Source organism: Mercenaria mercenaria, chromosome 6 (assembly GCF_021730395.1).
Source record: "Mercenaria mercenaria strain notata chromosome 6, MADL_Memer_1, whole genome shotgun sequence".
In the NCBI taxonomy this organism is placed as follows: domain Eukaryota; kingdom Metazoa; phylum Mollusca; class Bivalvia; order Venerida; family Veneridae; genus Mercenaria; species Mercenaria mercenaria.
Window position 1 is genome coordinate 5,477,706 of NC_069366.1, and position 11,295 is coordinate 5,489,000.

The 11,295-nt window shown below is 34.3% G+C and overlaps 1 protein-coding gene across 14 annotated transcripts in view; it reads left to right on the top strand.

Moving 5' to 3' along the window:
- The window catches only part of LOC123549771 (piezo-type mechanosensitive ion channel component 2-like), a 158,797-nt gene extending 150,326 nt beyond the window's left edge, over window positions 1-8,471 (top strand). For 13 of the 14 annotated variants that reach the window (XM_053544989.1, XM_053544994.1, XM_053544998.1 and 10 more), the window contains one exon: window positions 1,659-5,436. In XM_053544989.1, coding sequence (XP_053400964.1) covers window positions 1,659-1,938 — 280 coding nt within the window. In that variant the 3' untranslated portion in view covers window positions 1,939-5,436. Of the gene's footprint in view, window positions 1-1,658; window positions 5,437-5,496 lie in introns of those variants that run through there. The other variant, XM_053544995.1, reaches the window with a different exon arrangement.
- Window positions 8,472-11,295: the final 2,824 nt, after the last annotated feature.

The following is an 11,295-nucleotide window of genomic DNA, read 5'->3' on the forward strand; positions in this document are numbered from 1 at the left end:
TAGAGATGGCTGTCAAATTTTGTCATCCCAGAGAATCCAACTTTCAGTTATAGAGATGGCTGTCAAATTTTGTCATCCCAGAGAATCCAACTTTTAGTTATAGAGATGGCTGTCAAATATTTTCATCCCAGAGAATCCAGCTTTTAGTTGTAGAGATGGCTGTCAAATTTTGTCATCCCAGAGAATCCAACTTTCAGTTATAGAGATGGCTGTCAAATTTTGTCATCCCAGAGTATCCAACTTTCAGTTAGACTTATAGAGATGGCTGTCAAATTTTGTCATCCCAGAGAATCCAACTTTCAGTTATACTTACAGAGATGGCTGACAAATTTTGTCATCCCAGAGAATCCAACTGTCAGTTAGACTTATAGAGATGGCTGTCAGATTTTGTCATCCCAGAGAATCCAACTCAGTTATAGAGATGACTGTCAAATTTGTAATCCCAGAGAATCCAACTTTCAGTTATAGAGATGGCTGTCAAATTTTGTCATCCCAGAGAATCCAACTTTCAGTTATAGAGATGGCTGTCAAATTCTGTCCTCCCAGAGAATCCAACTTAAGGTTATAGAGGTGGCTGTCAAATTCTGTCCTCCCAGAGAATCCAACTTTTAGTTATAGAGATGGCTGTCAAATTTTGTCATCCCAGAGAATTCAACTTTCAGTTATAGAGATGGCTGTCAAAATTTTGTCCTCCCAGAGAATCCAACTTCAGGTTATAGAGATGGCTGTCAAATTCTGTCCTCCAAGAGAATCCAACTTCAGGTTATAGAGATGGCTGTCAAATTCTGTCCTCCCAGAGAATCCAACTTTAGGTTATAGAGATGGCTGTCAAATTGTGTCCTCTCAAGAGATTCCAACTTTCAGTTATAGAGATGGCTGTCAAATTCTGTCTTCACAGATATTCCAACTTGTGATCTCCAGGCTAAAAGTCGGATTTTATACCCACACAAACACTTCCTAGAACCTACTGAAATACTAGTGGATGTGCATCTGTTGATTAGCCTAACTTTCACCTAGTATGTTGTTTCAAGTTCAAGGTCAAGTTATCAAAAGCAAGTGCATATTCAATCAACAAACAGAACACTATTTGTTGAACATATTGATAGAAAGTAGATAGTGTGCGAGAACAGGTTATCCAAAAGTTTGTTAGAAAATCTGTTGTTCAAAGCATAAGAAAGGAAGATGTCTTGAATATTGTTAGCATGTTGCCAGATAGCAAATTGCCCAAAATACATATGCCATAAAATAAAAAACAGGTTGCCCAATGCATCATTAGAAAGCAGGTTGTCTTAGATTTTTAGGTGGTGGGGGGGGGGGGGGGGGGTTAACATCGCATCGACACAATTATAGGTCATATGGCAACTTTCCTGCTTTGATGGTGGTGCCCCTTCTTGCACTCTTTCATCAGAGGCAGGCTCTTTGTAGAAACACCAACCTTCTGTAAGTCAGCTGGATGGCTTCCTCACATGAATTCAACTCCCCAAATGAGGCTTGAACCCACATCAATGAGGGGCAAGTGATTTGAAGTCAGTGACCTTAACCACTCGGCCACGGAGGCCCCTCCTAAATATTGCAAACCACTAAATTATCCCCATTATAACTTCATAGATTTTTAATTTACAGGTATGCAATATTTTCTTGATATGTGATAATTTCAGGATCATTGGCCTGTATGTTACCTTCATATTATTGATTGGAAGAATGTTACGGTTGAGCACTACAGGCATGGCAGCAACCATATCATTCCGGGAATTACCCAACGTGGACAACATCATTCGACTCTGCCTGGACCTGTACCTGGTGCGTGAGATGCAGGAATTCCGTCTGGAGGAAGACCTCTACGCGAAACTCATCTTTGTTTACAGATCTGCAGAAACACGCATCAAGTGGACACGACTACATAGAGCAGATATTGAAGAGGCAAAAAAGAATTTGTAGAATACAAAAAATATTATTAACATCGTAATTACCATGATTGCTGTTGTGTGAAAGGCGTGAAAAAAGGCATATGGTGTAGGATGTACAAGAAATTATGTTTAAGTATATTTATCATCTAGATGTAAGCATGCAAGCATTTATTTTTAGATAGTAAACTAGTAACTTGGTTTGGAAATGATGTAGGGAATTTCCTCAGGATGTTTCAAGATATCACATATAGAAGTATATCACTTTACCAGTTAGCACTCTTAGAGTTGTATTGATATACAAATGTATTGCACTTAAACCTTCATCTGTCACACTTAGAACTCATACTTTGTGACTCGGTTATATTTTTAGCTCACCAGTCACAAAGTGACAAGGTGAGTTTTTGTGATCGCGCAGCGTCCGTCGTCCGTCCGTCCGTGCGTAAACTTTTGCTTGTGACCACTCTAGAGGTCACATTTTTCATGGAATCTTTATGAAAGTTGGTCAGAATGTTTATCTTAATGATATCTAGGTCAAGTTCAAAAGTGGGTCATGTGCGGTCAAAAACTAGGTCAGTAGGTCTAAAAATAGAAAAACCTTGTGACCTCCCTAGAGGCCATTTTTTTCAATGGAACTTCATGAAAATTAGAATGTTCACCTTGATGATATCTAGGTCAAATTTGAAAATGGGTCAGGTACGGTCAAAAACTAGGTAAGTAGGTCAAATAATAGAAAAACCCTGTGACCTCTCTAGAGGCCACATTTTTCATGGGATCTGTATGAAAGTTGATCTGAATATTCATCTTGATGATATCTAGATCAGTTTTGAAACTGGGTCAGGTGCGGTAAAAAACAAGGTCAGGAGGTCAAATAATAGAAAAACCTTGTGACCTCTCTAGAGGCCATATTTTTCATGAGATCTTCATGAAAATTGGTCTGAATGTTCACCTTGATGATATCAAGGTCAAGTTCAAAACTGGGTCATGTGCCTCCAAAAACTAGGTCATTAGGTCAAATAATAGAAAAACCTTGTGACCTCTCTAGAGGCCATACTTTTCAATGGATCATCATGAAAATTGTCAGAATGTTCATCTTGATGATATCAAGGTCAAGTTCAAAATTGGGTCATGTGCCTTCAAAATCTAGGTCATTAGGTCAAATAATAGAAAAACCTTGTGACCTCTCTAGAGGCCATATTTTTCAATGGATCATCATGAAAATTGTCAGAATTTTTATCTTGATGATATCTAGGTTCAAAACTGGGTCACATGAGCTCAAAAACTAGGTCACTATGTCAAATAATAGAGAAAACAACGTTATACTCAAAACTGGGTCATGTGTGGACAGGTGAGCGATTCAGGACCATCATGGTCCTCTTGTTTGAGAAATTCATTTTGTCTTTCAAAAGACTTAAAGAACATATCTTTTTGTTTCAGATTTAGTATTTTATTTTTTATTGTTTTTTATAGGTACATTGTACCTTAACTTATTAGATACAAATTGCAAAAACTAAGCTAGAAATTCAAATTCCATACATTCAATTTTGAAGAGGGTTTTTTATGAATTTTTGCTTTTTTTTGTCTGACCTTAAAAGCATATAAAGTTTTGAAAGGTAATTTGTTTAAATGTGAAAGATAGTCTTCAAAATCTAAGCACAACCAACACATAGTCTTTTGGACTGGTGTTTTTGTCTGTGGTTTAAACATGTATATTTTGTATATTTGGTCTGAAAATAATACTCAAGCAGAAATGCATTTGGGGTTTGATTATTTTAAAGCCATTTCATGTTAAGTTATTTTATTAACTGATATATGTTTATTTTACAGCTAATTTATGTTAGGTTATTATGTCTCCCACACCATTGTGGTGGGAGACATACTGATTTACTCCCGTCTGTGTCAGTGAGTCAGTCTGTCACAGATCTTGTCCACACTCTAAGTTGAACATTTCTCATCTGATCTTCACCAAACTTGAACAAAATGTGTTTGCCAATAAGTCCTTGGCCAAGTTCGATAACTAGTCAAATCGGCCCAGGCACTTTGGAATTATGGCCCTTGAATTACCAAAAATCGCTAAAAATCACTGCCAGTATCTGCACTTTAAGTCTAAGTCATTGGTGCATGGTTGATGCCAGTATCTGTACTCTAAGTCATTGGTGCATGGTTGACTCAGATACATAACTATTCAGATGATTAGGCAGTTGTGGGAGACATGTGCTTTTCTCAAAAGCAGCTCTAGTTCTCATAATTGATATGTATATTTGAAAGCCAATTTATGTCAGATTTTTTAAAGCCCCTTCATGTTAGGTTATTTTCATAACTGATATGTTTATTTTAAAGGTAATTTATGTCAGACTGTTTTGTTAACCTGATATATGTTTATTTTAAAGCCTATTTATGTCAGGTTATTTTCATAACTGATATATACTTAGTTTAAAGCTCCAATTTGTCAGGTTAATTTCGTAACTGATATATTTAGTTTAAAGACCCTTCATGTTACATTATTTTTATAACTGATAAATATTGGTATTCAAAGCCAAACTTGCCTTTACATTTACCTCAATAAATAACCATGACTTTTTGTTTTAACATTTTCAACAAACACAATATTAATTTACTTAAAAAAATTTTTTTTTCAAAATGTGATTGGTTTAAACCTGAAATTTCCAAATTTTTAAATGACATTTTATTGTTGGTTTATTTAGAGGTTTAGTTTGTGTGACCACGGCCTGAATATGTGAAGGAATGGTCAGTTATTTGCCTTTTTAATATTGTTTAAAAAATACAAATCTTTGAATTGCTTTTAGATTGCTGTTATGTACATACATAAGGATATAATATATGTTATATGTATTATATAATGTAGCACGTTTTTGCAACTGTGTGCCTTGCCATTTGTATTTAAATTTATCATTAGGGCAATTCTTTGTTCTTTATTGCTAGATTTTTATCTTATTTTAGAAATATTAAGAGTTTTAAATGCCTTTTTATGGTAACTTTGTTCTGTGAGATCTTCAGTATCCACTAATGGCTGAAATCAGTGTGCCTGTTAAATATACAGGCATTAGTCAAATCTTTTTTTGTAAATTAATTAAAAATTAATTGAAAATTAATGTCATTGAATTATATTAGGGCTGCAAACCGTTTTAAAACTTAGCATCATTTTTAGCATGCTAGTTACAAAGTTCAGTGCACATTTTTTTGGCTGTTCTTTATACAAATTCTGCTCCTTTTGTCTATAATGGGCATCCCATTTACATATTATGCTCAATTTATTCCATATATTATGAAATATGTTCTAAGAACATGATGTGTTCTTTTTTTTTTGCCTGTTCATTACAGTACTAAAAAATCATAACTGTTGCATTTGTCAAATTTTATGATAATTGGACTTTATTTTTTTGTTGGGAAAATAAAGAGATTTACTATTGGGGAAATTATTCAAAATTTATGATATAACAAATATTTATGATTTTATAGTATTTTAGTGTTTTAAATATATTGAGTGTTGTTTATATATACTATGCATGTTGTGTTTATTTTTTTTACATTTATATATACATTATGCTTTTTGCTTTTATTTTATTTGCAGCATAATTGGCTTATATATTTCGCTGGTTCTGGTGATTGGCCGCTTAGTACGAGTATTCTTCACAGACGGCTCCACGCGAATCATGTTTGAGGAACTGCCAGACGTTGATCGCATATTGCACTTGTGTTTGAATCTCTATTTAGCAAGGGAGTGTGGGGAGTATTATCTGGAAGAGCACCTTTTCTCGAAATTACTGTTTTTGTATAGGTCTACTGAAATGATGATACGTTTTACTAAATGGAAACAGGACTAGTGGTATACTATTGGCTTTGGTCCAGTTTCAGTAACATGTGGGTAGATTATAGTGTGATTGTAATGGGTTTACAGCTGTTTAGATGGTAAAGTTTTTCTGCTGATGTAATGGTTATGCGGCATTTTGACTCGGCAGTGCAAAGAGGTCACCTGCTTCTACATGTCAACGCAGTTAATCATTTTTTGCGGTGATCTGTGATTTTAATCATGCTGGGCATGTTACATCACTGAAATTAGACAGTATATTTAAAATTAATAAAATGATGGTAAGATAAAGCGATTGGTGCAAGATTTACTGTGATATATATGTGTGTATGTTTTGCTCACCTTTCACCTCCATGTTTGAGATACATACAGAATGTGTGTGTTAAGGGTACATCTTCTGAAATTATAATGGGTAAAATTAGATAATAGTCACTTGTAAGTAGTGGCCACATCCAGAGGGTCTTGTGTCAGAACTTACAAGACAAAAGTACCTGTAAAGGAGTCAAGAAAAGAACATGTGTTTAGCTCATTAGCGCACATAGATTTTGGTTATTCAACCACTGTCTAGTGTTCTTTCTGGAGAGAACAGAGACACTCAGTGCAAATGAGTTCCACGGTAGAACTACTTACTGCCCTTGAGTTACCATTTATATGTATCACATCGTACCCTCGATTACTGATGTGCAAATGATATTGGAAGTAGACATGAAAATTGGCTTGCAGCTAAGCTGTCCATTATTTGTATCTCCTTTTACCATTCTTCTCTCACTCCAACAGTTACCGCTTTAATTTTTGAATTTCAGGTTTCTTTTAATATTATATAGATATCATTTAGTACTTGTATGACTGTTAAGATTTATAGGGTTATATAAGTTATATTGGGGTAAATACTTGGCTAACAGCTGTATTTTTTCATGCTTAAATCAGGACATGATGCTTTACTGGTGCTAAATGTCGGGACAATCCAGAGATTTTCTTTAGCTCTATAGTATGATAAAATGTACACTTGTTTGGGATAGTAACTTTCTATAGCTTATACTCGCTCTCAAAACTGAAGTCTTTAATTTCTGAATATTGTAGGCTGTCATATTGTGTCTTTATATTTAGTAACACATTTGGTGTTTCATCTGGTATATAGAAAACCAAACTGCTATCTAACACTGAGAAGTTTTGAAGGCAATATTCTTTGTATTGTATACAATCTTTATTTCCCAGTATTTGTTGAATTAATGACCAATATTAACAGATTTTTGCCTTTATTTTATATCTTCTGTCATAGTAATGCTTTTTGAATACAACATTATGCTACCCATACTTTCATTTAGTCTGTAATGTGTCTGACTTCATATAGTCTATACCGTGTCCAACATTATTTAGTCTACTGTGTCTGACTGTATTTAGTCTATACCGTGTCCAACATTAATTAATCTACTGTGTCTGACTATTTAGTCTATACCTTGTCCAACATTAATTAATCTACTGTGTCTGACTATTTAGTCTATACCGTGTCCAACATTATTTAGTCTACTGTGTCTGACTGTATTTAGTCTATACCGCGTCAGACTTTATTTAGTCTATACCATGTCCGACATTATTTTATAAGTCTGTACCGCCTCAGACTTTTATGTAGTCTGTACATTATGTGTATAATTTTATTTAGTATATAATGCCCATGTTTATGTTATTGTGAGTTATGTTGTTCCATATATATTTTAATGCTTATGACTAAATTTAGTGCAATATTTTATTTCTATATGGATTTACTACAGTGTACCAGTCTTCCTGTACCATATTGTCATATACTCGCAAACATTAACTAGTCCCTGTATTTATATTCAACTGTTACCCACTATACTGTTAACTATGTTTAGGTTTTACCAAAAATTTATGAATAATTTCATTTTGATTTTCATGGTTATAGCTAAAAAGTTTATTAAGAGGCATTTAGCACCTTTTTGGAGTGATTAAGTCATAAAGAAAAGAATTCTATTTTTGCATGTTACAGAACTGATCATGATTCCACAACAGCAACATATGTCCAATGTTAAGGCGGCATGAAGTCGATTCTTAGGTCTCTAAATTTTTAACAGATATTAAGAAATATTCAGTGTGTATGTTATAATGATATGCATGCCACTTCGGTTTCCAAGGTAACAATTTGTCTCAGTAATTTGCCAAGATTTTGAAGTTATTTTTGTCTGTATTGGAATTCCATTTTGCCCACACAAAATCATATCCAGTCTATGGTTTTGTTTGATCTAAAAAATTTTAAACCATCCACTTTGTCTCAATATTTAGTTATACAGTGCACTTGTAAGTGGCAATGTACCTCGATTCTGTCTAACTAATTTTTAAAACTGTTGGTGGTTAAGGGGTAACTTTTATGTTAATGGTGGCATTTTTCTGTCTTTGTTGCAGTAGTTATATTGTGGCCTATGTTAACATGGAGTGACGAGTTATTCAAAATATTTCAGTTTTTAAGAGGGTTCTATATGTTGTTTTAAAATAGTTTTTGTTTCTGTGAATATTGTTTCAGAAATAATGAATTAACGTGAATAAAATACCGAATGGATAATAAAATAGAATGAATAACATTTGGCTACATTGACCCGTTTGTAAACCAAATTTGCCCAGATGAGATACATGAAATGTATAGAATTATTCTGGCCTTATGTTGTAGATTTTTTTGTAGACTATAGTTATGTTTGTAATGGAATAAATATTGTGCTTCAATTTAATTTGTCTTGATTTTTACTTTTGATTAAGGTCGTGGACTTATGGCAATTGGCAATTTTTGTCAGTTACATAAGCTCCATATATGTTTTTCGGTATTCTCTGGTTGTTAATAAAAGTCATTTTATGTTATGGTTGAAAGATGCAATCACATTGAGACAATGCGTAATCATACAAAAATTGCTGATTTTCATAAATCACCCTGTTACCTTAATTCTCAGTCCATGGTATGATATGCTGACTGCCTGTCAACAATTTTTGACCTAACTAGCCAGTTCTTCTCAGTCTATACCTCATGAATTGTAAACTTTGTCTTGAATTTACTTTAGCGTGAAATTTTAGTCCCTTTTATGGCTCTTTAGATCTACCAGGTCTGTTTTTAGTTGACAGCCAGAATCTAGAACAACTGTGAATAAAATCAGTGCTATCATTTGTCTCCTCCAATTGGTTCATTTCAATCTCGCATTACGTCCAACTCGGTCACATCTGAAAACTTGCTTAATCATTAGTGATTCCAAGTTGAACATCTATTGTAAGCAAGCTCATAAATATAAGAATAGGTAAACCCTTTTAATTTGCTGCAGGAAATACAGTTTTTGTGAATAGGGCTTTTACATATAATATCTGTGCAGAAATTAAGTATATGCAAGAGCATATGGCATTTAGCACAGAGGCTCTGAGTGAAGCCTCGTGCATTGTGACATAGCACATTTAACCATCATTAACTCAAGTATTCCATACAGATTAACTTAGAGTAATAAATAAGATATCATATTGACTTTCTTTTAAGGTTTAGGAGTATATCACCAAAACACAGAAATATTTTATAAATGAATAACATCGTTACCAATATTTTACTTAAGCATTACATGTTCTGCCGTACTGTCCCATACTGAAAATATTCTGAAAAAGTTGTCCACCTTTGAAAATGAATGCCATTTGTAAAGAAATAAAAATAAACAATTGCTGAAAACTGTGTTCCACTTAATTATGTGAAATTTCAACACTCACATGCTATTGCAAATGAATCAAAACTAACATGTGTAACAGTTCTTTGAAAATGGTGAGTTTTTGAAGGCGTTTGACTGCCCGGAAGTGGGTCCCATTTAGGCAGTCCTTTTTTCGGAATTCAATGTTTATATTAGTATACTGACACTTGTTTTGTTGTTTTTGTAATGATAGCGTGTATATTACTTATATTACTCTACAAAACAAGTGTCAGTATACTGATATAAGCATTGAATTCCGAAAAAAGAACTGTTTAAACAGGCCCCACTTCAAGACAGTCAAGCGCTTTTAAAAACTCACCATTTTTAAGGAACTGTTACACATGTTTGTTTTGATGCATTTGTAATAGCGTGCGAGTGTTGAAATTTCACATAACTAGGTGGAACACAGTTTTCAACGATTGTTTATTTTTATTTCTTTACAAATGGCATTCATTTTCAAAGGGGGACAATTTTTTCAGAATATTTTCAGTACGGGACAGTACGGCAGAACATGTTATGGTCAGATAAAATATTGGTAACGATGTTGTTAGTTTATAAAATATTTCTGTGTTTTGGTGATATACTCCTAAACCTTAAATTCGAATTTAATCCATGCTCGTAAAGTCTTGTGTTTTCAGCATTGAGACCTTGTCTAGTCTTGCCCTTGCAGCGCAAGAGTCACAATTTTGACCTTAAACTCATGCTCTCTCACCTAGGCTTACTCGTGCTAGCCATAGCTTTATCAGATCAGATGGTTTGAACGTTCAGAGTGGTTAATTTTATGCAGAACAAGTGGAAGAAATGACGTATTTCCGGTCTTGTAATTATGAAGCTTCTGATTGCGAAGCTTCATTCTCATCAGACCAAAGGCCTGCACCTAAACATGAGCGCTGCTTCCAGTCTGTTAGCTCCAGAAATATAAATGGTTACAGCATGAAAATGATCGTATGTTCTGTGATATTTGCATTTCCGCTAAGAATTCCTACTACCACTTTTGGTATTCTTTAGACTGATGCAGAATATATATACAGCCGAATCTCGATATCTCAAACTCCAAGGGATCAAGCATTTTACTTGAGATGACCAAGAATCGACTTCAATTTTGTCCATGTGTTTTCAGGACAGGACTTGAAAATGTCTCCAAGATATTTGGAATTTTGAGATTTGCAAGTTCGAGTTTCAACTACTGTGAAATCATTAATATTTGTGGGGGACAAATGTTCGTGGTCGAGTCAATCCACGAAATTTAATCCCAACGAACAAATAAGATTCCCGTTCAGTTTATGTTAGAAGGTTGAAATCCACTTATTCATATTCCCACGAAATTGCCGTTTTGACCAAAACCACGAAATTTCATGCCCACGAAATTTAATGATTTTACTACGAAAGACCCGTGGTGACATTTCAACTTCATTATTTCACCATTTCTGCTTCCTGATTTCACGATTTCCACTTCATGAATTCACGATTTCCACTTAATGAATTCACGATTTCACGAAAAAACTTCACGATTTCTTGATTTCATGATTTCTTGATTTCACAATTTCCACTTCATGATTTCACGATTTCTGCTTCCTGAATTCACGATTTCCACTTCTTGAATTCACGATTTCCACTTCATGAATTCACGATTTCCACTTCACGATTCCACCATTTCTACTTCACGAATTCACGATTTCCACTTCACGAATTCACGATTTCCACTTCACGAATTCACGATTTCTACTTCACGATTTCAACTTCATGAATTCACGATTTCCACTTCACGAATTCACGATTTCTACTTCACGAATTCACGATTTCTACTTCACGAATTCACGATTTCTACTTCACGAATTCA